We start from the raw sequence: 21225 nt of genomic DNA on the forward strand, positions 1-21225 counted from the left end.
CCCAAATTACGATAAAATCAGCGTAATTCGGCCGGCAGCAATAGCTGGTGGCTGAATTACATCTTACCCCACAGTCCTCGGCAGCCTGGAGGGGAAATACGGTAGTTATTAACACCGCCGGGCATTTTGCAGGAGCAGAGTGAGCAGTTTTTCTGCTTTGCCCTGTGGCCAAATTTCCCAGTGCTTTAATTACATCTACTCCATTTCTTGAACTATCTACCGTATTTTTCGGACTATAAGACGCTCCTGACCATAAGACGCACCTAGGTTTAGAGGACAAAAATCAGGGGAAAAATATATACTAAACCTGGTGCATCAATGGTGAAGGGGAATCTTGTGGATTATGCCCCCTTGTACCTCTCGTGTCCTCCTCCGCCCCCCTTGTGCCTTCGTGTGTTCCCCCATGTGTCCGCCTTTGTTCTCCTTGCGTCCTCCTCTATGTCCCTTTATGTCCTCTTCTATGCCCCTTTATGTCCCCCTTGTGTCCTCTTCTATGCCCCTTTGTGTCCCCCCCCCCCCCCGTGTCCTCTGATTGTCCCCCTTTGTCCTCCCCTGCATGGGCACATTACAGGGAGTCCCCGACATTGTGGCAGGTTGGAGGTTCGTATTGGCCAGGCGTCCACAAGTCAGGAACTCTGCATTTGGACTATAAGATGTAGTGCCTTTTTCCCCCACTTTTGGGGGAGAAAAAGTGAGTTCTATGCATACATTTGAAATCGGTGCCAGTAGACTTGGGTGCAGGATACAGCCAGTATATGGCTGATCCTGCTTCTGCACAAGTCCGGGCCGTATTAATTACTATCTCCCCTCCAGGCCGCCATGGATAATGGGAGAATGATATAATTCGGCTTCCAGCGATTGCTGGAGGCCAAATTATTGTGTTTTTTAAGCAACCTCAGCTCCGTCTTCTGACGGCGGTGACGTTACTCGCTGAGCGCCACTCGGTTGTGATTCCTATAGTAGCCTATGGCTGCGCCCAAATCTAGCAGCGCCGAAAAGCACTGCGCCGGAGTTCTATAGTCCAAAGAATACCATATATTATTTTTTCCTTCACTGTGATATGAAATGAAAAGAATAAGGATTGAACAGTATACAAGTGTACAGTAGAACAATCCAGTAGTGGATATGCAAGATCACACAGGTTCTTCACCACTCTTCAGCCTTAGTAAATCATTGTCCATGCCTTCCAACAAACTGCTGGCTATGGAAAGTGATATCTGACTTAAATTAATGTAACCTAGACTGTGATTGCATCTGTATTTGTTTTTAGTGCTCAGATGCCTGGGAATCCCAGCACGCGCCATCACCAACTTCTCTTCTGCACACGACACTGAGCAAAATCTCACCATAGATCGCTATTTTAATGAATATGGCCGGGAGCTGTACAATCCTGACAGTATATGGTAAGCCTTGCTGCTGTTGTGCACTACTGCAGTCCTTTCATAATCGTTCATCTATATCTCTGTTTCTCATCACACCATACACACATTTGAACCCATTTAAACTCACTTAAGGCGAACTTGTCCTGTTTACAGCTCCAACACTTCTCTATAGCTGCTCCCACTCTATATGAAACTCCCTTTTTCAAAACGTACTTTGAAATGGACCCTTCAAACCAACCCACCTCTTAAAAATTAGCAACTCGTGCTTAAATTCAAGGATATGTATGTATGTATGTATGTATGTATGTATGCATGTATGCATGTATGCATGCATGTATGAATGAATGAATGAATGAATGTGTATATATATATATATATATATATATATATATATATATATATATATATATATATATATATATATATATATATAGTCTTAGTATCATATTGTAGATTGTAGATGGACACTATTCCTTTTCTAAGAAGTAGGATATTTACTAAAAACTTCAATGGAACTTGTGGAGGGGAGTCTTCACAGACAGAAACCACAAGGTCAGCCTCCCAGAGGGATTGTGGGAAAAGCAATGTCATCATCTGTTACATGTAATGTGTGCATGCACAGTCATGAAGCACAGGCACATGCAGGGGTTACAATTCAAGACAAATATGACTGGGTCTCCTCATGGGTTTACGCAAATATCTTATTTATTAAAGCATCACAGTAACAAAAGGAACAACGTTTCAACCCTGATGGGCTTTTATCACATGCTCAGGGCCAAAATGTTGTGTGTTTTTGTTACCATAATGCTTTATAAATAAGCAATTTGCTTAAATCCAGGTGGAGACCCAGTCATTTTTATCTTGCATTAGACTTTACACCTGTGCTGGATCTGGTGCAGGCTGGGTGACTCCCTGCTACTGGAGTTTGTGGTGGTGGTAGCACTAAAGCCCCATCTACACGATACAATTCTTTGTGCAAATCGATCATGATTCTATTTACGATCCGATTAAATTCGACATGTCCGATCGGGATTCAATTCGATTCAATTCGATTTGCCATTGCAAAACAATGGCAAATCGAATCCCAATCGGACATGTCGGATTTAATCGGATCGTAAATAGAATCGTAATTGAATCGCACAAAGAATCGTATCGTGTAGATGGGGCTTAAGATATTACTGACAGTGGCGAAGTAAGAGGGTGTGAGCAGGAGCTGGCCATACCATGTCTTACCATAGCAGGGGGTGACACCAGAGTCCTTCTGTGCAGCCGCCCATGTCCCCAGCTGGAGCAATGCATGCAGGGTGTCGCACAAGCAGAAGCCATGTTGTGTTATCTCACTGATGCGTCCTCTTGTCATCGCTAAGCTCTCCCCCTAGTGCTGGCATATTTTCCTGCAATTGTGTAATCACATACGCCCAACACCTACACCTAATACTAACCTTCTACCCTACCTACACCCAACACTTAGTCCCCCGCCCATACCGACACCTAACACTAACCCCCACCACCTCTGCCTAACACCCCCCACCACCTCATATGCCTAACACTAATCTCCCTTATACTTACGCCTAACACTACACTCCCCTATACCTACACCCAACACTATCCTCCTCCCTTACCTACACCTAACACTATCCTCCCCCCTTACCCACACCTTACACTAGCCTCCGCCATACCTATGCCTAACACTATTTTCCCCCACCTATGCCTACCAATACCACCCTTTCCACATGTACTAACACTACCAACCCCCCTCCCCCTTCCCTACACACACACTCCTAACCAGAGCAGTCTCCAGACTACACCCATTCCCCACCGTGGAGCGCTTAGCATGCCACACTCACTCCTTTCCTTTTTTTTTTTTGTGGGGGGTAATTTACTACCCAGCACCAGGTATCAAATGCCCTAGATACGGCACTGATTACTGACTTTGTGACATGCAAGGGTTACACCATGCAATGGATCCTTTCCTAAGTCCTTGAAACTAAAACAATATGGCTGTCCCTATCATGTCGTAAAAATAGTCTGTGCATGACAGGGTATTTTTTTAGCTGGACCTTTTTAACAACTGTGATTTGTTTAATATTGCAGTACCAGTACAATGGTAAGTTAATTTTAACCATTTAGCGCTATCTTATCCCGCCCCATTTTTTGTATACCAACATACCCTGATTTACTAATGATTGGCATATGTAAAAGGATTTGTGGGATAGCAGGTAAATGGCCGATACCTTCCTGATAGTGATTGCTTGGCTGGTCAACCACTTTGCACCAGTAGATATTAGACAAGATTTTAGCAGACAGTTTGTCAAATATTTATTGCACCACTGCTGCCACTAGTTTTGTAACCCCTGATGCAGTACAAAGCAATAAAGCTCTCACATGTGTACCCCTACCTTATGTAACAAACACATAACAAACAGGAATTCCTAATGAATCAATTAGTATTTCAAAACTAATCAATCCTCGTTCTTGCCCTTAATAACAGCCCTGGCTCGTGTCTCAACAATGAAGCCCAGGCTGGTAGCAGTCACATGGGAGATAGTATTTGAGTTAGCTGTCAAGTTGAGACTTGTGTGGACTCAGTAGAGCTCCATTTGTGACAGCAGCCAGTGCTGAGGTAGAAAGGCTCTCTACAGCCTCACTGCCAGACAGGAAGCAGTGACCAATTCAGGGCAGAGATAATCTTAGTACAAAGGTTTTTGAGTCTTATTGTAAAGTGTATTCTATTACGGATTACTATAGGAACTTCCATGTATGGGATGAAGGCTGGTTTGCCAGGAAAGATCTTGGCAGTTCTGATTATGATGGGTGGCAAGTTTTGGATGCTACTCCACAAGAGCAAAGTGAAGGTAAGGGAATCATTTTCAGCAATGACTTTGTGAAAAATATAGAGATATGTTTTGTAAAATTGCCACTGTTAAAAAAAAATGTCATAAACAGATATAATACTATTCAGGACTTTGAGGAACTTCATTTTAAAGATAGTCTGAAGCCTTTTAAATTACCTCTTTATTTCAGAATGCTCTTTAGCCTTAAGAGCAAAGATGATTCACTGCATACCCGCGGCCGTACGAGGGCTTTATCCCCCCCAAATCCCGGGGCAAACGTCTACAACTTTCCAAGTTGCCGTTTTTGCTGCCCGGGGAGGCAGAGCTTTGTGCTGTAGCTCTGCCTCCAGGCCATTCAATCACCGCCGATCTCTACCTCTTCCCGCCCTCTCAGTCTTTTTTTTCAAAGAGAGGGACGGAGAGAGGCGGCGACTGGCGGTGATTGAATGGAAAGGAGTCAGAGTTACAGCACAAAGCTCTGCCTCCTCCAGGAAGTACCGCAGGTTTTTGCATGGGGATTTCTGGGGGGGGGGTAAAGACCTCGTACGGCAGCGGGGATGCGGTGATTCATCTTTGCTCTTAAGGTTAAAGAGCATTAAAAAGAGGTAATTTATAATGCTTCAGACTCTCTTTAAGGAAACCTGTGTCTTTCAAAAGATATTTATCCAGTAGCAGGAAGCCTCTGGATGGTCCAGAGCAGAGCTGTCCAACTTCATGGTCAGGGTGTGTGTCTTGCACTAGATTTTTCGGCTGGAGGCAGCAGAACATAAATGTCCTGGCTGTGGGGGGCGGAGCCAAATGCAAACAAGAGGCACGCAAGCAAGTGCGGCCCGGGGCCACATTGGACCGCCAGTTGGACAGCCCTGGTCCAGAGGCTTCCCGATGCATCTTGGTGCCCACCACTGTTGTGTACAGTGGCGTAGCAATAGGGGTTGCAGAGGTCTCGACCTCACCAGGACCATTGGGCCAGGGGGGCCCCGTAGGGCCCTCCCTCAACTACAGTAGTAGCTCATTATTGGTCCTATGCTTGTAATGATCACTTTTATAAATGCTTTGAATGATAGTAATCACTAACAAATGGTTCCCCATCCCCTTCTTGCACCTCCGACACTGTAGTTGCCATTGGCAAGTTTTGGGTGCGCCGTATCAATTGTTATGTATACAGTGCCTGGGGGGGGGGGGGAGGCATGTAAAACATAGCTCCGTAGCTGCGCCACTGGTTGTGCAGAATCCCTCTGTACATATCTGACAAGTTCTCATCGAATATGTTCTCGGGGCCATGCTCCCCGTTGTGTATGAGCGCAGCTGTATTGTCCATGCACACGACAGGGAGTGCAGCCACAAAATAGAAGAGGGTCCCAGCCAGCAATAGTGGGGTCAAGGTGGACATGGGAACCCTTTGGACCATCCAAAAGGTTCCCTCTACATCTGTGAATATGTAACCTTTTTTTTTTTTGAATCACAGGATTACTTTAATGTCATTAAAAGCATTTTTTTAATCTTGCATTGATAGCGGTTTATCTACTTCCATAACAGAGATCAAGGTCCTAACAGATTTAATAAATTTAGTTTAGCTCACTCTTTTTTCTGCTTTTATCACAAATTGCAAAGCGTTGTTTTATTGGTAATAAGGGGAGGTGGTAATCACAGTAGTAAGACAGGCTGTAGTCAGGGCTGGCAGCAGACAAGCTTGGGTATAAGACAGGATGATATAGGCTGAGGACAGCAAAGGTAAGAAGACTGAGAATAGTCTGATAGGTTCGGTCATCACAGAGGCAGAAGATTGAAAATGGTCATACAGACTGGGACTCCAACAAAGGATTGAGTCTAGTCAGGCAGGTAGGGTCCCACACAGAAACTATAGGCCAGAGGTTTACAGACTTGTCAGAACTGGCTGCTACATACAGATGGACAAAATTCTGTATTTCAATAGATCATAGAATCGTTTCTTCTCATACATTGTGGTTTTCTTAACAATTTGATCGCAAAAATCACATTGAGTGATCGCATCTAAGGAAAATATTGTACTGTTATTGGGCACCTTTAGAAGTACTCCAATGCCCAGGAGTGCACACTACGTATGTGCAGGTCAGTGAGCATCTGACCACACGCCTGAGTGTGCACGCCCACACACATTAACTGTGCACAGTCCTTCATATTAAGGTACCAACTTGCTTGCTGCTAAAAATTTTCTTATTCAAATTTGGCTTGAGTTTGGTTTTAACTCTTTCCTGCAGAAACTCTTTTAAAGCATGTAGATTGTTTCTGTCCCGTTTCAGGTACATACCGCTTAGGACCGTGCTCTGTGAATGCTGTAAAGGAAGGCGATGTTGACCTGTCATACGACACTCCTTTTGTGTTCTCTGAGGTAAATGGCGACAGAGTAGACTGGATAGTTGAAAATGGCGTGCGAAGAATGATATACAGAGACACAAGGTCAGTCGGGCAGTTCATGAGCACCAAGGCCATTGGTGCTATGAGACGTCTCGACATAACAAACAACTATAAATATCCTGAAGGTAAGGTCCAGCGTTCTTCCCATTTCTATGAAACACTGTTATTGTAGAGTGATGCAGTATGTTCCCATTATACAATTCTGATACAGTATTAAAGCAAAATTCCAGTCTTTAGGGACCTATTTATAAACAGACATTAACCCTTTAGCAGCCAATTAATTTCGAGACTTGCAAGTGCGCCTTGCCAATTTATTTTTGGGACTTTTTTTAATTTCTTGTCACATTTGCTTGCTAAATAATTAGTACCGCTGTAATGTGTATTTATGGCCACTTGTCACTAAGGGACAGTGTGAGACAATAACAGAGGACTTCTGCTTTAAGTTTATATATTTTCTACTAGCAGATAGACATCAAAGCATTCCAAGAATTTAAAGCGCAAGGAGTTCTTTACCGAGAGGTACACTAATGCTTAGCGTATCCCAACACATTGTCTGTTTAATAAGATTCACTGGAACCCTGTATCAACTGGGTTCCAGTGCATAGATCTGCCCCTTGCAGAAAATGTGGGTGAACAGCATTCACGCTTGTACCCATCTTGTGTTGGGGACCAGGTGTATAGGAATCACTGGCATCCAAGGCTGTCAGTGATCATCAAAGGATACCACCACAAGTTGGATGCCGGAGACATTCCTGTCCGTGGATACGGGCTTTAAGAAAGTTGCACAGGTTCTGTGTGTAATTATGCTGTGTTGTTGAACTTGCTGAAGTGTACCCAAGGCTATACGAGATAAACATGTATATGTACAGTGCAAAACATACTTATAACCAGGCTGTTTTACTTGTTTTATTTTGCTGCCTGAATTTTTAGGCATGGAAGTGACCACTTCTGTCTTATTGGTACCTTGCCAGGAATATAGTAAACATCACTGATAAGCAAATTACAGCCATAAAAATGTTCCTGGCAGAATACAACTTCTGAGAGCAGAGGGAGATAGAAAAAGGTCAATAGTTAATGTATTTTCAATTAGGGACACTTAATAGGGTGCCACTGAAAAGTAAGACACAGAGAAAACTAAATATTCAATCTACTTTGTAAATGTTCAAATATAAAATTCAACCATGGGATAAAAAAAAATGCAGGAGTAGGAGGATAAATACAACTGTTTATATCATCAGTTTATTCTTACCTCAGGTTGACTTTAAGGTGCTAGCAGAACACTTCGGCCATATTTGAAGTCGGGAATCGTCAAAGGATAGCAAACCGCAATGGTATTCTTTTGATGGTCCTGGCAGCATAGCCTGCACTCTTTAGCAATGGCTGATACTTGTAGCGGCCGAGCAATAGTGAGGTAGCGTGACCGCGACACCTCACTAGCGTAGCCGCTCCAGAACGCAACTGCCGATTCTTGTAAGTGCTGTGCGATAGTGACATAGCGTGACGCAATCCCTCACTAGCGCGGATACTACTAACATAGTAGCAATGGCACTAGTGATTTATCATGGTCGCACTACGTCACTATCCCGCGGCACTTAGTATCGGTCATTGCTAAAGAGCGCCCGCTACACTGCCAGGACCGCGCATAGCATGCGCTTTTTCAAATTACCTCGCGTTATTTGAAATAACTTGTGCTAATGGGCGTGTTTCTTTTCCTGAATCAACCCCAATATCCCCAGTTTTGCTGGTTGCGCACAAAGTTTTAGTTATATGTATGGGTATACATGCATTTTACAATTTACAGTATGTGATAGTGGTTTATATATGGGGGATTATTGCCACAGGTGAAAGCAACACCAGACCACTCACAGAGTAATTTAGGCAGGTGTTTAGGGCCAAGTGGGTTTCTAATGACCCAACTCATGCTAACCCTAACCTCATAGGTCTAGGCAAGCATAACTGTCTGCAGACTCAATTGGAAAGGTAACTGTAATGCAACCTTATTTCCCAAGAAGTTGTAACGCTGTGTAAATAAGACTCTATAGGCTTGATTCACAAAGCGGTGCTAACAGTTAGCACGCTGGTGAAAAGCCCCTTATCACGCCTAAACTCAGTTTAGGCGTGATAACTATAGCACCAACTGGGTTAGCACCGCAGTGCACAGCTGATCAAAATTTTTGTGCTAGCAAAGTCTGGTGCACTTCGCATAGAGTTTAATGGCGCTGCTTTGCGCATGGTACTTTGCGCGCGATCTAAACTTATCTAAACTTATACCTAAACTGGCTTTTCACCAGCGTGGTGCAATGGTTATCATGCCTAAAGACTTTTAGGCGTGCTAACTGGGTTAGTACCGCTTTGTGAATCGAGCCCTATGTGATCATTTGTTAATTATTTAAACTGTATATTTAACTGATCTGTTCTGTGCTTGCAGGGAGTGCAAAAGAAAGAGAGGTTTTCATGAAGGCTTTGAACAAGCTTCGACCCCCAGAAACCAGCAGCACTAGCGGGTCAGGCACTGTAGCCTTCTCAGCCCAGAGTCCTGAAGCCACGCCTAAACCTGAATTTGAGGGTGAATTTACCCAAAACAGCGACTCAGAAGTTGGCCAGGACCTCACTTTCAATTTAAAGCTGAAGAATACAGGAGACAGAAGCTTATGTCTCCATGTCAAGATGACTGCAACTGCCATTGTGTATACCAATGCCCCTATCAAGGAGGTTCTACAGAAAGACCAACCTGTTGGATTGGGACCAAAGGAAGGTATAACTGTCCATGGATCATATTATTAGTATTTGTGTACCATTTAAGCTCTGTTTGTGAAGAGACAGCGTGAGAGGCAGCGCGAAGGCGACAGCGCGCGACAGGAGCATAGGAGAACCGGTTATAATCAGTTCTCCACACAGAAAGTGCGCAGTTAGGCGGCGGAGAGCGAGGGAAGAGGAGGTACACTACGCTGATGAGATGATTACATCAGGATGGCAGAGGGAATCGGGTGCGTTGGCAAGCAGCAACCCAAGCGCAGAGAGGACGCTGTAAGGAAGGAGACCATAGGCAATAGCTGGGAAACCGTAAAGAGGCAGAGAAGCCAAATCCAGATATAAAGCAGCAAAGCAGAAGTGTCAGATGAGTATTAATACATTGGCCTCAATTCACGGAGCATTATCGTTTATCAAACACTTTATCAAACGTTTGATAATTTACTTGATGGGTAAAATCTCATTTTAAATTCACTAAGGTGTTATATATTTATAGAATGTTTTACCGATAAAACGTTCAACAAATATATAACACCTTAGTGAATTCAAAATGAGATTTTACCCATGAGGTAAATTATCAAACAAACGTTTGATAAAGTGTTTGATAAACGTTTGATAATGCTCCGTGAATTGAGGCCTGTGACTGCAATGTGCCACAGTTAGCATTCAGAGCAATAGTAAAGAAGACAAAGAAAGAAAGAATTCATTGTTGATTATCAAAATAAAGAGACAGTAACAACGGGATTGGAGAATCATATTCCTCTGATTAGAGTGGCGAACCAGGGTCTGCCTATCTAATACAAACTGAAGGAAACACTAACCTTTTGAAGTACTGAACAGTTTAATTATACATTATAGCAATGTTCTGTCACTGTTTGAGGCACTAAGACTGTGTCCAGGCCATATCCCAGTAAATCCTGAACTATGTTGCCAGAAAATGTATTGCCTTCCTTGCCACCCCCATTTGATGTGTAGCTCAGCCACCAACTGTTATTTTGTTTCTGGGACACTTTTCCTACTTTAGAGTGCCATACCCTTGATCGCATACTAGTTTTAGCCAGTCAATAATGCTGATATACTTGCATAGATGCTCTGTTACAATGCAACTCCTGTGAGAGAAGAAGAGAGAGATTGCATAGCTGAGTGCCTTGAACCCTGAAGACAAGGGAGTACAGTGAATGGAGAACGACAGCTAAGAAAGAAAAGAAGTTAACTATTTGTGTGAAATCCTTTGATCATACTCACTTCTTTGGAAGTCCATCTTTAGTGGAATCTAAGTCAAGAAAGGAGGAGCCCTTAATCTCCTGGTGTAATTGCCTTCTTAAAACAGAAGGAAATTTACAATAATTCAGTTATAAATGAACATTTGTGGTTACCCACAATGCACACCTACTAAATATGCAAATTATCCCTTTCCGCCCTTGTTAAGCCAAGCAAGCATCCATAACCGCTGGTTTATAGCAAGCCTATAGCTTTAAGTTTTACACAGCCATATCAAACCCACATGTAGACAGCCTGTTTCGGACTTTTGGTCCTCATCAGTACATGGCAGGGATTGATAAGGCTGTATGAAATAGCATTGATATAATTTATCTCCAATTTATTTATTTATTTTCTTTATTTTGTGTTTCTTTTGTTAGTTCTTATTTTCATGCCAATAATTCCTAGAGTCTGTAAAAATAGGAATTCAGCCGTAAAAGAAGGAATCTGAGATATTCCATAGCTACAAAGGGATACCATAAACAAGAGAGGGTTTTGCTGAGCAATATCGCTTGGACTTGGTAGCAAGGGACAGAAACTGATTAGGACTGAGATTGCTCAGTAGACCTATACCTATCCAAGTCTTCAGCTGAAAAGGATATAATACTCTGGTATATTTGAAGTGAATGATAGTTAAGGAATGTAAAAATTAGGATACAACAAATGTATGGTATTTACTTGTAAGAGCAATTTAAGTTGAACTTTCCTTCTCCAGCTTTACCGGTGCACCGGCTGTGAAGAAAAGAAGTTAAGTTGATATATGTAGTGAAAAGGAGGTGGATATATTGTGAATTGATTTCTTGGGTTGGATGCTTTCCACTTTGACCATATGTTTCAGTCACAAATAAATTCTTGATATTCTCATCTAAGTCACTGTCTGGTGGATTCCTCCCAGTCGGGTAGGAAATAGAGTCAAAACAGGTTATACCCCCTTGTGATCTTTTTGGTAAGATGAAGTGGAGAGAGGTCAAAGAAGGTGGCATTAGAGCCCCTTGACACCCCTAGGGCCCAGGCACCTGCCTAGGTTTAAGTTGAACTTTCCTTCCTGTCTAGGTTGCCTGGTGGATGATCTTGCACTGGGTTGCACCACAGTACATCACTGTGGACTCCACCCTGCTGCCCCATCTATATAAAATAAACACCTAAAGTTTATGCAGCACAGTAAAGGTAGGCTTGGTGTAATTTGCCCTCTTAAAACAGAAGAAACCTTACAATAATTTAGCTATAAGTGAACATTTGTGGTTACCCACAATGCACCACTACTGAATATGCAAATTATCTATTTTTGCTCCTGTAAGCCATGCTAGCATCCAGAACCGCTGGTGTATAGCAAGCCTATATCCTTAAATTTTACACAGCCACATCAACTCCACTTTGCATATTCAGTAGGGGTGAATTGTGGGTAACCACAACTGTTCACTTATAGCTGAATTATTGCAAGTTTCCTTCTGTTTTAAGAAGGCAAATTACACCAAGCATTGCTTTATAGTAGGAAGGCTTTTCTGTCTCTTTTAGCCCCCTATACATTCCTCGTGGTTTGGGTCACCCCGAGCTGCTTGGTTACTCTGTTAAGGCTCATACACACAGGGTACGGCTGTCGCCGCAACCACGTGGCACGCGCGTGTTGCAGCGACAGGTCGCCCGTGTGTATGACGCGTGCGCCCCGAACCGTCGCCCGTCAGAACTGTCGCCAGGCGATTGACATGTTCAATCACCGGCTACAGCTGTCGCCGCAACTGTCGCTAGTCCGCGTGTGTATGCGGACTAGCGACAGGAAACACAATGCAAGTGAATGGAGCATCCGGCCGGGGGATGCTCCATTCACAGACAGCTTCCGGCGCGTCTATGACTTTCTGGCAAAGCATGTGGACAGCTGTCGCCGGCAGGGAGCTATCGCTCCCTGGTCGCTTGTAAACATGCAACGGGGGACATTTGTCCCCCGTGTGTATGTAGCTTTAAAAGGTAGGCTGCACAATAAAGTTTTGCAGGAAGATGGCCAAGTAAACATGTGTTTACAGCTATTAGGAGGCATTTTGGTGAGGCCGGTTGTTGTTAACGCACACCTGAACTGAGAGCGATATAGGGGTTGACATATTTATTCATTTTAAACAATGCATATTGCCTGGCTGTCCTGCTGATCCTCTGCCTCTAATACTCTCTTAGCTATAGATCCTGAACAAGGTTGCAGATCAGGTGTTTCTGACTGAAGTCTGACACAAATAGCCTCATGCTTGTTTCAGGTGTGTGATTTAGACGCTACTGATACCAGATACCAGCAGGACGCCGGGCAATTGGTATTGTTTAAAATGAAGTAAATATGGCAGTCTCCATATCCCTCTCACTTCAGCTTCCCTTAAAAAAACAAATTTCCACTTAGTGTGAAATTTTACTTGAAGTGTTGACATATACAGAGATCAGTGAAGTAGATTGCTTTAATTTGTTATTAGAATGGTCCTAAACTATGCAGTTACTTTGCCCTTACTCTCCCTTCAGAGGAAATCGTCTCACTGATTGTACCGTATGCTCAGTATGGAAACGCCATAACTGCAGACAACATGATCAAAGCTGTTGCTGTGTGTGAAGATGAGAAAGGAGGTAAACTGCTGGTGGAAACGGTCATGCGGCTGAAGTCTCCACCCATCCTGATAAAGGTATAACAGCATTAAGGGGAATCTGAAGTGAAAATAAACTTATGAGATAATGAATTGTATGTGTATTACAGCTAAGAAATGGTACATTAGTAGCAAAAAATATTGTTTTACAGTACAGGAAGAGTTAAAGAGGAACTCCAGTGAAAATAATGTAATAAAAAAAGTGCTTCATTTTTACAATAATTATAGTTACATAGTTATTTTGGTTGAAAAGAGACATACGTCCATCGAGTTCAACCAGTATAAAGTACAACTCCAGCCTGCTCCCTCACATATCCCTGTTGATCCAGAGGAAGGCGAAAAAACCCTTACAAGGCATGGTCCAATTAGCCCCTAAAGGGAAAAATTCCTTCCCGACTCCAGATGGCAATCAGATACAATCCCTGGATCAACATCATTAGGCATTACCTAGTAATTGTAGCCATGGATGTCTTTCAACGCAAGGAAAGCATCTAAGCCCCCTTTAAATGCAGGTATAGAGTTTGCCATAACGACTTCCTGTGGCAATGCATTCCACATCTTAATCACTCTAACTGTAAAGAGCCCTTTCCTAAATAAATGGCTAAAACGTTTTTCCTCCATGCGCAGATCATGTCCTCTAGTCCTTTGAGAAGGCCTAGGGACAAAAAGCTCATCCGCCAAGCTATTATATTGCCCTCTGATGTATTTATACATGTTAATTAGATCCCCTCTAAGGCGTCTTTTCTCTAGACTAAATAAACCCAGTTTAACTAACCTTTCTTGATAAGTGAGACCTTCCATCCCACGTATCAATTTTTTTGCTCGTCTCTGTACCTGCTCTAAAACTGCAAATTTTTTTTTTTTTGTAATGTGGTGCCCAGAACTGAATTCCATATTCCAGATGTGGCCTTACTAGAGAGTTAAACAGGGGCAATATTATGCTAGCATCTCGAGTTTTTATTTCCCTTTTAATGCATCCCAAAATTTTGTTAGCTTTAGCTGCAGCTGCTTGGCATTGAGTACGATTATTTAACTTGTTGTCAATGAGTACTCCTAAGTCCTTCTCCAAGTTTGATGTCCCCAACTGTATCCCATTTATTTTGTATGGTGCTAGACCATTAGTACGTCCAAAATGCATGACTTTACATTTGTCAACATTGAATTTCATCTGCCATGTATGTGCCCATATAGCCATCCTATCCAGATCCTGTTGCAATATGACACTATCTTCCTGAGAGTTGATGATTCTGCCCAATTTTGTATCATCTGCAAAAATAGCAACATTGCTCACTACTGCATCTACTAGGTCATTAATAAATAAATTGAAGAGCATTTTGAGTACGATCCATTGACCACAACTCTTTGTTTTCTGTCCATTAGCCAGTTACCTATCCATGAACACAGACTCTTCCCCAGTCCTTGCATCCTCAACTTTTGCACCAGACTTTTGTGGGGAACAGTGTCGAAGGCCTTTGCAAAGTCCAAGTATATCACATCTACAGCATTCCCAATATCCATATTAGCATTCACTACCTCATAAAAGCTGAGCATGTTAGTTAAACAGGACCTGTCTTTAGTAAACCCATGTTGATGCTGAGAAATAAGATTATTTTCTACTATGAAGTCATGTATAGTATCTCTTAGTAACCCCTCAAATAGTTTGCATACAACTGATGTTAAGCTTACAGGTCTATAATTTCCTGGATCAGATTTTTTGCCCTTCTTAAATAATGGGAAAACGTGGGCTGTACGCCAATCCACTGGGACTCTGCTAGTTGCAAGAGAGTCACAAAAGATAAGATAAAGGGGCTTAGCTATAACTGAACTTAATTCTCTTAGGACCCGAGGATGCATGCCATCCGGGCCAGGTGCCTTGTCTATTTAATATTACAGTTAGAAGATTGAGACTCTTCCGCCTCTGTAGTTTGCAACAGTGCTGTTTCTTTTGTGAAGACAGAAGCAAAGAAAGCATTTAATAACTCTGCCTTACCTTGGTCATCCACCATTGAGTTCCCACCCTCATCCTTTAGGAGTCCTATACAGTCAACCTTTCTTTTTTTAGAGTTAATGTACTTGTAAAACTTTTTTGGGTTAGATTTGATATCCTTAGCGATTTGTTTTTCAGCTTCAATCTTTGCCTGCCTAATTTCTTTTTTACAATTTTTATTGCACTCCTTATAATTGCTTAGTGCAGCCTCGGTCCCCTCCTGTTTTAAGACCTTATAGGCATTCTTTTTCCTCTTCATTTTATCTTTAACCTTTCTATTCATCCATAGAGGCCAATTTTTATTCCTAGACATTTTGTTTCCATATGGGATATACATACTAGAATATTGATTGAGTATAAGTTTAAAAGCTTGCCATTTCCCTTCAGTGTCTTCCCCTTGTAGTACATTATCCCAGCTCACCAAACTTAGTGCCTGTCTAATTTGATTGAACTTTGCTCTTCTAAAATTCATAGTTTTAGTGGTCCCGCTGCCCCGTGGCCTATCAGTCACCAGATCAAACGTTATTATGTTGTGATCACTATTTCCCAAATGTTCTTGAACCTGCACATTTGATACATTATCTGGTCTATTAGAAATGATCAGATCCAGTAACGCATTCCCCCAAGTTGGTTCAGTTACCATTTGAGTCAAGTAATTGTCCTGTAGTGCTGCCAGAAATCTGCTGCTTTTACCAGAATGGGTAGCCTTAATACTCCAGTCAATGTCTGGAAAGTTGAAGTCGCCCATAATTATGACCTCATTTTTACTTGCAGCTTTTTCAATCTGCTGTAGTAATCGCAGTTCTGCAGCTTCATTAATAAGAGGTGGCCTGTAGCATACCCCAATAAGCAATTGGCAACTTTTATTTCCACCATGAATATTTACCCAAACGGACTCCACATCTTCGCAATCTTCCTCCATCTCATCGTTGAGGACAGCTGTAAGAGAATTCTTAACAAAGAGACAAACCCCTCCACCTTTTTCCCTGTTCTATCCCTCCTAAACACATTGTATCCTTTTAAATTAGCTATCCAGTCATGACTTTCATCCATCCATGTCTCGGTTATTCCCACAATGTCATAGCCTTTGTCATTCAGAATGAACTCTAGTTCGTCTATTTTATTTGCAAGGCTCCGAGCATTGGTTACCATGCACTTTATATTTTTACCACCACATTTACCAATTTTGTTTACATGAAATGGGCTACTTGAATTTTTACTAACCTCTTTAATCTTTACACTGTCCCCACCCCCCTCTCCACCCTCCATAATGATAGGTTCCTACTGTATTTTTACCTCATCTTGTCTACGTATTGAGACTTTATCCTCCCGCCTCCCCCCAGATCCTAGTTTAAAATCTCCTCCAACCGTTTAGCCATCTTCTCCCCCAATGCAGCTGCACCCTCCCCATTAAGGTGCAGCCCATCCCTGCTGTAGAACCTGTAGCCGACTGCAAAGTCTGCCCAGTTCTCCAGGAATCCAAACCCTTCCTACACCAATTTCTCAGCCACTTATTTAACTCCCTAAGCTCCCTCTTTCTCTCAGATGTAGCACGTGGCACTGGCAGTATTTCAGAAAACACCACCTTGGAGGTCCTTGCTTTAAGTTTATCTCCAAGTACCTGAAAATCATTTTTGAGGACCTTCCATCTCCCACTAACTTTGTCATTGGTGCCAATGTGTACCATGACAGCCGGGTCTTCCCCAGCCCCACCCAGTAATCTGTCAATTCTTTCCGCTACATGCCGAACCCGAGCACCCGGGAGGCAACAGACTGTACGGCATTCACGGTTTCTTCGACAGATTACCCTATCTGTGCGCCTAATAATTGAATCCCCTACCACCAGTACCTGTCTAGCCTTAGCTGCACTCCTATTCCCTTTCTCGTTACACTGACTAATGATTTAGTCAGTGCCCATTGTAAAATCTTTCCTCTCCCCGATTTACATTCTGACATTTATTACATGGTGACATTTATACTGTGGGCAGGTGATGTAGCTGCTGCATGCTGTTTTGGCAGTTGGAGTCAGCTGTAAACAGCTATTTCCCACAATGTAACAAGGTTCACAGACAGGAAACTGCCAACAGTACCGCGGTCCTCAGAGCTTCTTGTGGGATGGGTTTCACCACAATATCAGTCATACAGCGCCCCCTGATGGTCTGTTTGTGAAAAGCAATTTCTCATGTAAAAGGGGGTATCAGCTACTGATTGGGATAAAGTTAAATACTTGGTTGGAGTTTCTCCAACCAAGCTCCAAAAGCTCCATAACTGAAAATAAAAATATGAGACTTTTATTTGCTACTAATATTCTATTAATCAATTGTACTACAAATACAATTCGTTATATCATAAGTTTTTGTTTTTTTCTTTTTCTGCGTCAGTGTCACTTTAATTCCTAGCAGGGGATTGCCCTCACTAGAATTATACAGAGACTCACATTGTTTTTTCTTTCTCAATTTAGGCAGCACCTCAAGGACAGGTCGATGAGCCTCTCAGTATAGAGATTTTGTTCACCAATCCCCTTTCTGAGGTGGCTGAGAACTGTGTTCTGACAGTGGAAGGCAGTGGGATAATAAAGGAGCAGATTAAAATTGAGTAAGTATGAAGATGATACTGTAGGGACGGAAAAAAGTCTAATAGCATCCAAGGGAAGGGAAGCCAGAGTTTCCTCGCTTCAAGTTCACTTTAAAGTGGAATGAAACCCAGCATTTCTTCTTTACTCTAAACAATTATTTACAGCATATAATATACAACCAGCATTTTTTTTTTACTAGAACAGCATTCAAAGGGTTACACACGGGACTTAAAAGTTCAGTGCAGAGAAATCTGGACGCATCCGAAAGTGGATATAATGTTATCTTGTGTATACTTAATTGTATCAAGTGAGGAATGTGACATTCTCTGACTGTGCAGAAGCTCCTGGACACAGACAGACTACTCAAAGCATTTCTGCCTTCAATACATAATGAATAAAACCAGTTATGAAGAAAATGCAAAGTCAGCTCTCAAAGCAAAAAACTGTACTTTTGGCAACTTGTAATTTCTAAATGAATAATAATACTCATGCACAAATGCAAATAAGATAACCGTATGGCATATAAAAAGTAGAAAAATAATTTTATTTAATATTATGTCAGGGTTTTATACCGCTTTAAAGCCCCAGTCCATTCTCTCAGCTATTTCATATTTAGTAGAGGTGAATAAAGGAATGAGCATTCACCTGAACCCTCACCTCCTCCTTCTGCTGTGGACGGAACAGCAGCTCAGCAGAGTCTCATCATCTTTGTGCACAGGTCCTCCCTGTCTGGTGTGCAATAAATCATTTATCCATTCCCACAACTTCCCAACTACGTTTAAAGGGACCCTGAGCGGTGTCATAAAAATGAAAGCTGGACTTACTAAGGGCTTCCTCCAGCCCACGGGGTCCCCGGCACCCTCTTTGCCCCCTCTACTGTCCTGCTGGCAGCTCCTGTAATGCGTTAGCTTCGGGTGAAGTTGTACGTGCTCGCCCCCGCTGCATACCAATCGCGTTATCGTGCCGGCTGCTGTAAGAGTCCTGAGCATGCGCAGTTCAGTCTTTAGGCGCAGGACTCTTAGGGAGGCTGGTGTGATGACGCGACGGGTACGCAGCGGGGGGCGGGCATGTGCAACTTCACCAGCGGGACCGTGGAGGGGGCCAGGAGGATGCTGGGGACCTCGCAGGGTACGGTGAGCTGGAGGAAGCCCCAGGTAAGGCACAGAGAGAGGGCCATATATAATGCAAAGTGGGAAAAAGGCCAAATTTGATGACTCTGCGGGTCAGATATGCTCTAGGGGGATACGGAACCACGAACACAAACACCGCTAGAAGCTAAACCCAGCGTCTTGGAAAATGCAATCAAGTGCGGTATTTGCTGAAACAATGGTATATGCATTGAGATGAATGCTTCCATTTATCTCAATACAGGATGCTGGGAATGCAGGCGCTACATGTTGAGGGTGGATGCCGGCAGCGGTGTGTCTTAACAGGCCCTTAAAGAGAATCTGTACTCTAAAATTCTTACAATAAAAAGCATACCATTCTATTTATTATGGTCTCCTGGACCCCTCTGTGTTGTTTCTGCCACTCTCTGCTGCAATCCTGGCTTGTAATTGCCAGTTTTAGGCAGTGTTTACAAACAAAAGACATGGCAAGTGATACGCTGAGAACAGCTAGGTCTGTGACTCATGCAGAGCTTGGAGAGGGTGTGTAAAGCTTCTGCCTATCATAAACAGTGCTGCACATTCCACACATTCCAGCCTGAGCCTGACAGAGCTGACAGAGGAAACTAGATAAGATTTATTACAGAGACTGTGCAACTAGTAAAGGCTGCAGTAAGCCAGAGCACATTAGAACAGGTATAGGAACTTATAGGATAGAAGAAATAAGGCTGAAAATTTTGTTACAGAGTCTCTTTAAACTTTCAGCTCTCAAATGTTGGTCTGCTGTAGTACAGAAATCAGAGCAAAGCCCCTGATTTCTGTAATAGCAAAGGTACAGGAAAATAACGTTCACAAGGTCTGCGCCATTTTTTAACATTTAAAATGATTAATATCGTTTGATAATGAAAGTGAATGTGGCACCATTTTTATCACGTAGGCGCTGAGCGCCATTTTTCACTGCTCCGACAAGCCATTCCCTTTGGCTCAGACAGTGAGGCTGGGTGCACACATAGCAGAAACGCTAGTTTTATGCAGTAATATTAGTCTGTGGGATGCAGAAAAAGCTGCATTTCGCAAACACTGGTAGTGTTACAGAATATGCAGACTGGCTGCCAAAATGCACATAATGAAAGTCTATGGTAACGCATATGCATTGCGTTTTTCATGCGTTTTTAATAAAAAATTCAATATCTCTGATGTGTTTCCATTTCCTGTTGTCTTCCTAGTGACTTGCATAAATAAAAAAACTCATACAAAACGCATATGCATTTTTACGTTAGTGAACCGCAAATGCATTAAAACGCATGAAAAATGGATCTGGGTAAAAAACGCAAAACGCACCAAAAACGCAATAGAAAATCGCAAACGCACCTTCCTAAAACGCTACTTTTTCACGCCGTCATTTGTGAACCCAGCCTTATGCAAAGTACCCTATTGCTCTCTGTGGAAGTTTCTGATAAACTCATTCAGAGTAAAGTTTTGCCTCATAAATATGTCAATTTCATTACAGGGTGCCAATCCTACAGGCCAAGGAGCAATCAGTGACCAAGCTGGACACCATCCCCTACCGAAGTGGCCAGCGAATCATCCTGGTGGACTTCTTTTCTGACAAGTTCTCTGATGTTAAGGGGTTACTGCAAGTTGATATTTCCAAAGCATAAACTAGGAGCATTGTATTCCCGTTTAACGATTTAAATAAAACCTAATATAAGCCAAAACTAGAAATGTCTCTTGCTTTGTTTCAAGGAAAAGTCATATTTAAAGTGGAACAGTAGTGAAAATAAAACAATAAATAAAATTGCTTATTTATTGCTATATTTATAGATTTATGTACACAGAGAGGAAAGCTGGGAGCAGCGAGTTTACCTTCTCCACTTCCTCCGCTCGCCGCATCACTTCCTGCAATGCCGCCCTCTGAAGTATAGAGGGAGGCATTGCAGGAAGTCAAGCGGCAAGCCTAGGACGTAAGGTAAGTTCCCTGCTTGCCACATACTTTACATTTTAACAAGTTTTGTGCAAGTAGCTGGAAGGGGAGCAGAGACGTGAGACCCAGGTGAGGGAGAGGGGCTACCCCCCTCCCTGCCGATAGCTGACACCCCCATTCTGAAATGGATCCGATCCGAAAACAGACAAGTGTAGACGGAGACATAGATGTAAAGGGGCTCTAAACAAGGTAGTCGATTTGGGCCCCCCCTTGTGGTCCTTTTGGAAACCTGAAGTGGAGAGAAGTAAAAAAGGTGACACCCACTAGGCCTCAAGCACCTGCCTAGGTTGTCTGGTGAATGAACCTTCTCTGGTGTCGGCATATGCACGCCCATATATAC

General features: G+C 42.7%; 1 protein-coding gene across 1 annotated transcript in view; it reads left to right on the forward strand.

Annotated features, from left to right (window-relative positions):
* LOC137540876 (protein-glutamine gamma-glutamyltransferase E-like) overlaps positions 1-20575 on the forward strand; it is a 36123-nt gene extending 15548 nt beyond the window's left edge. The window contains exons 5-11 of the mRNA XM_068262064.1: positions 1271-1403; positions 4131-4237; positions 6496-6735; positions 9039-9365; positions 13115-13272; positions 17682-17815; positions 20412-20575. Of these exons, the coding sequence (XP_068118165.1) occupies positions 1271-1403; positions 4131-4237; positions 6496-6735; positions 9039-9365; positions 13115-13272; positions 17682-17815; positions 20412-20562 (1250 nt within the window). The 3' untranslated portion in view covers positions 20563-20575. The remainder of the gene's footprint in view (positions 1-1270; positions 1404-4130; positions 4238-6495; positions 6736-9038; positions 9366-13114; positions 13273-17681; positions 17816-20411) is intronic.
* The last annotated feature ends 650 nt before the right edge of the window (positions 20576-21225 follow it).

The sequence above is a fragment of the Hyperolius riggenbachi genome, chromosome 12 (genome assembly GCF_040937935.1).
Source record: "Hyperolius riggenbachi isolate aHypRig1 chromosome 12, aHypRig1.pri, whole genome shotgun sequence".
NCBI classification, from domain to species: domain Eukaryota; kingdom Metazoa; phylum Chordata; class Amphibia; order Anura; family Hyperoliidae; genus Hyperolius; species Hyperolius riggenbachi.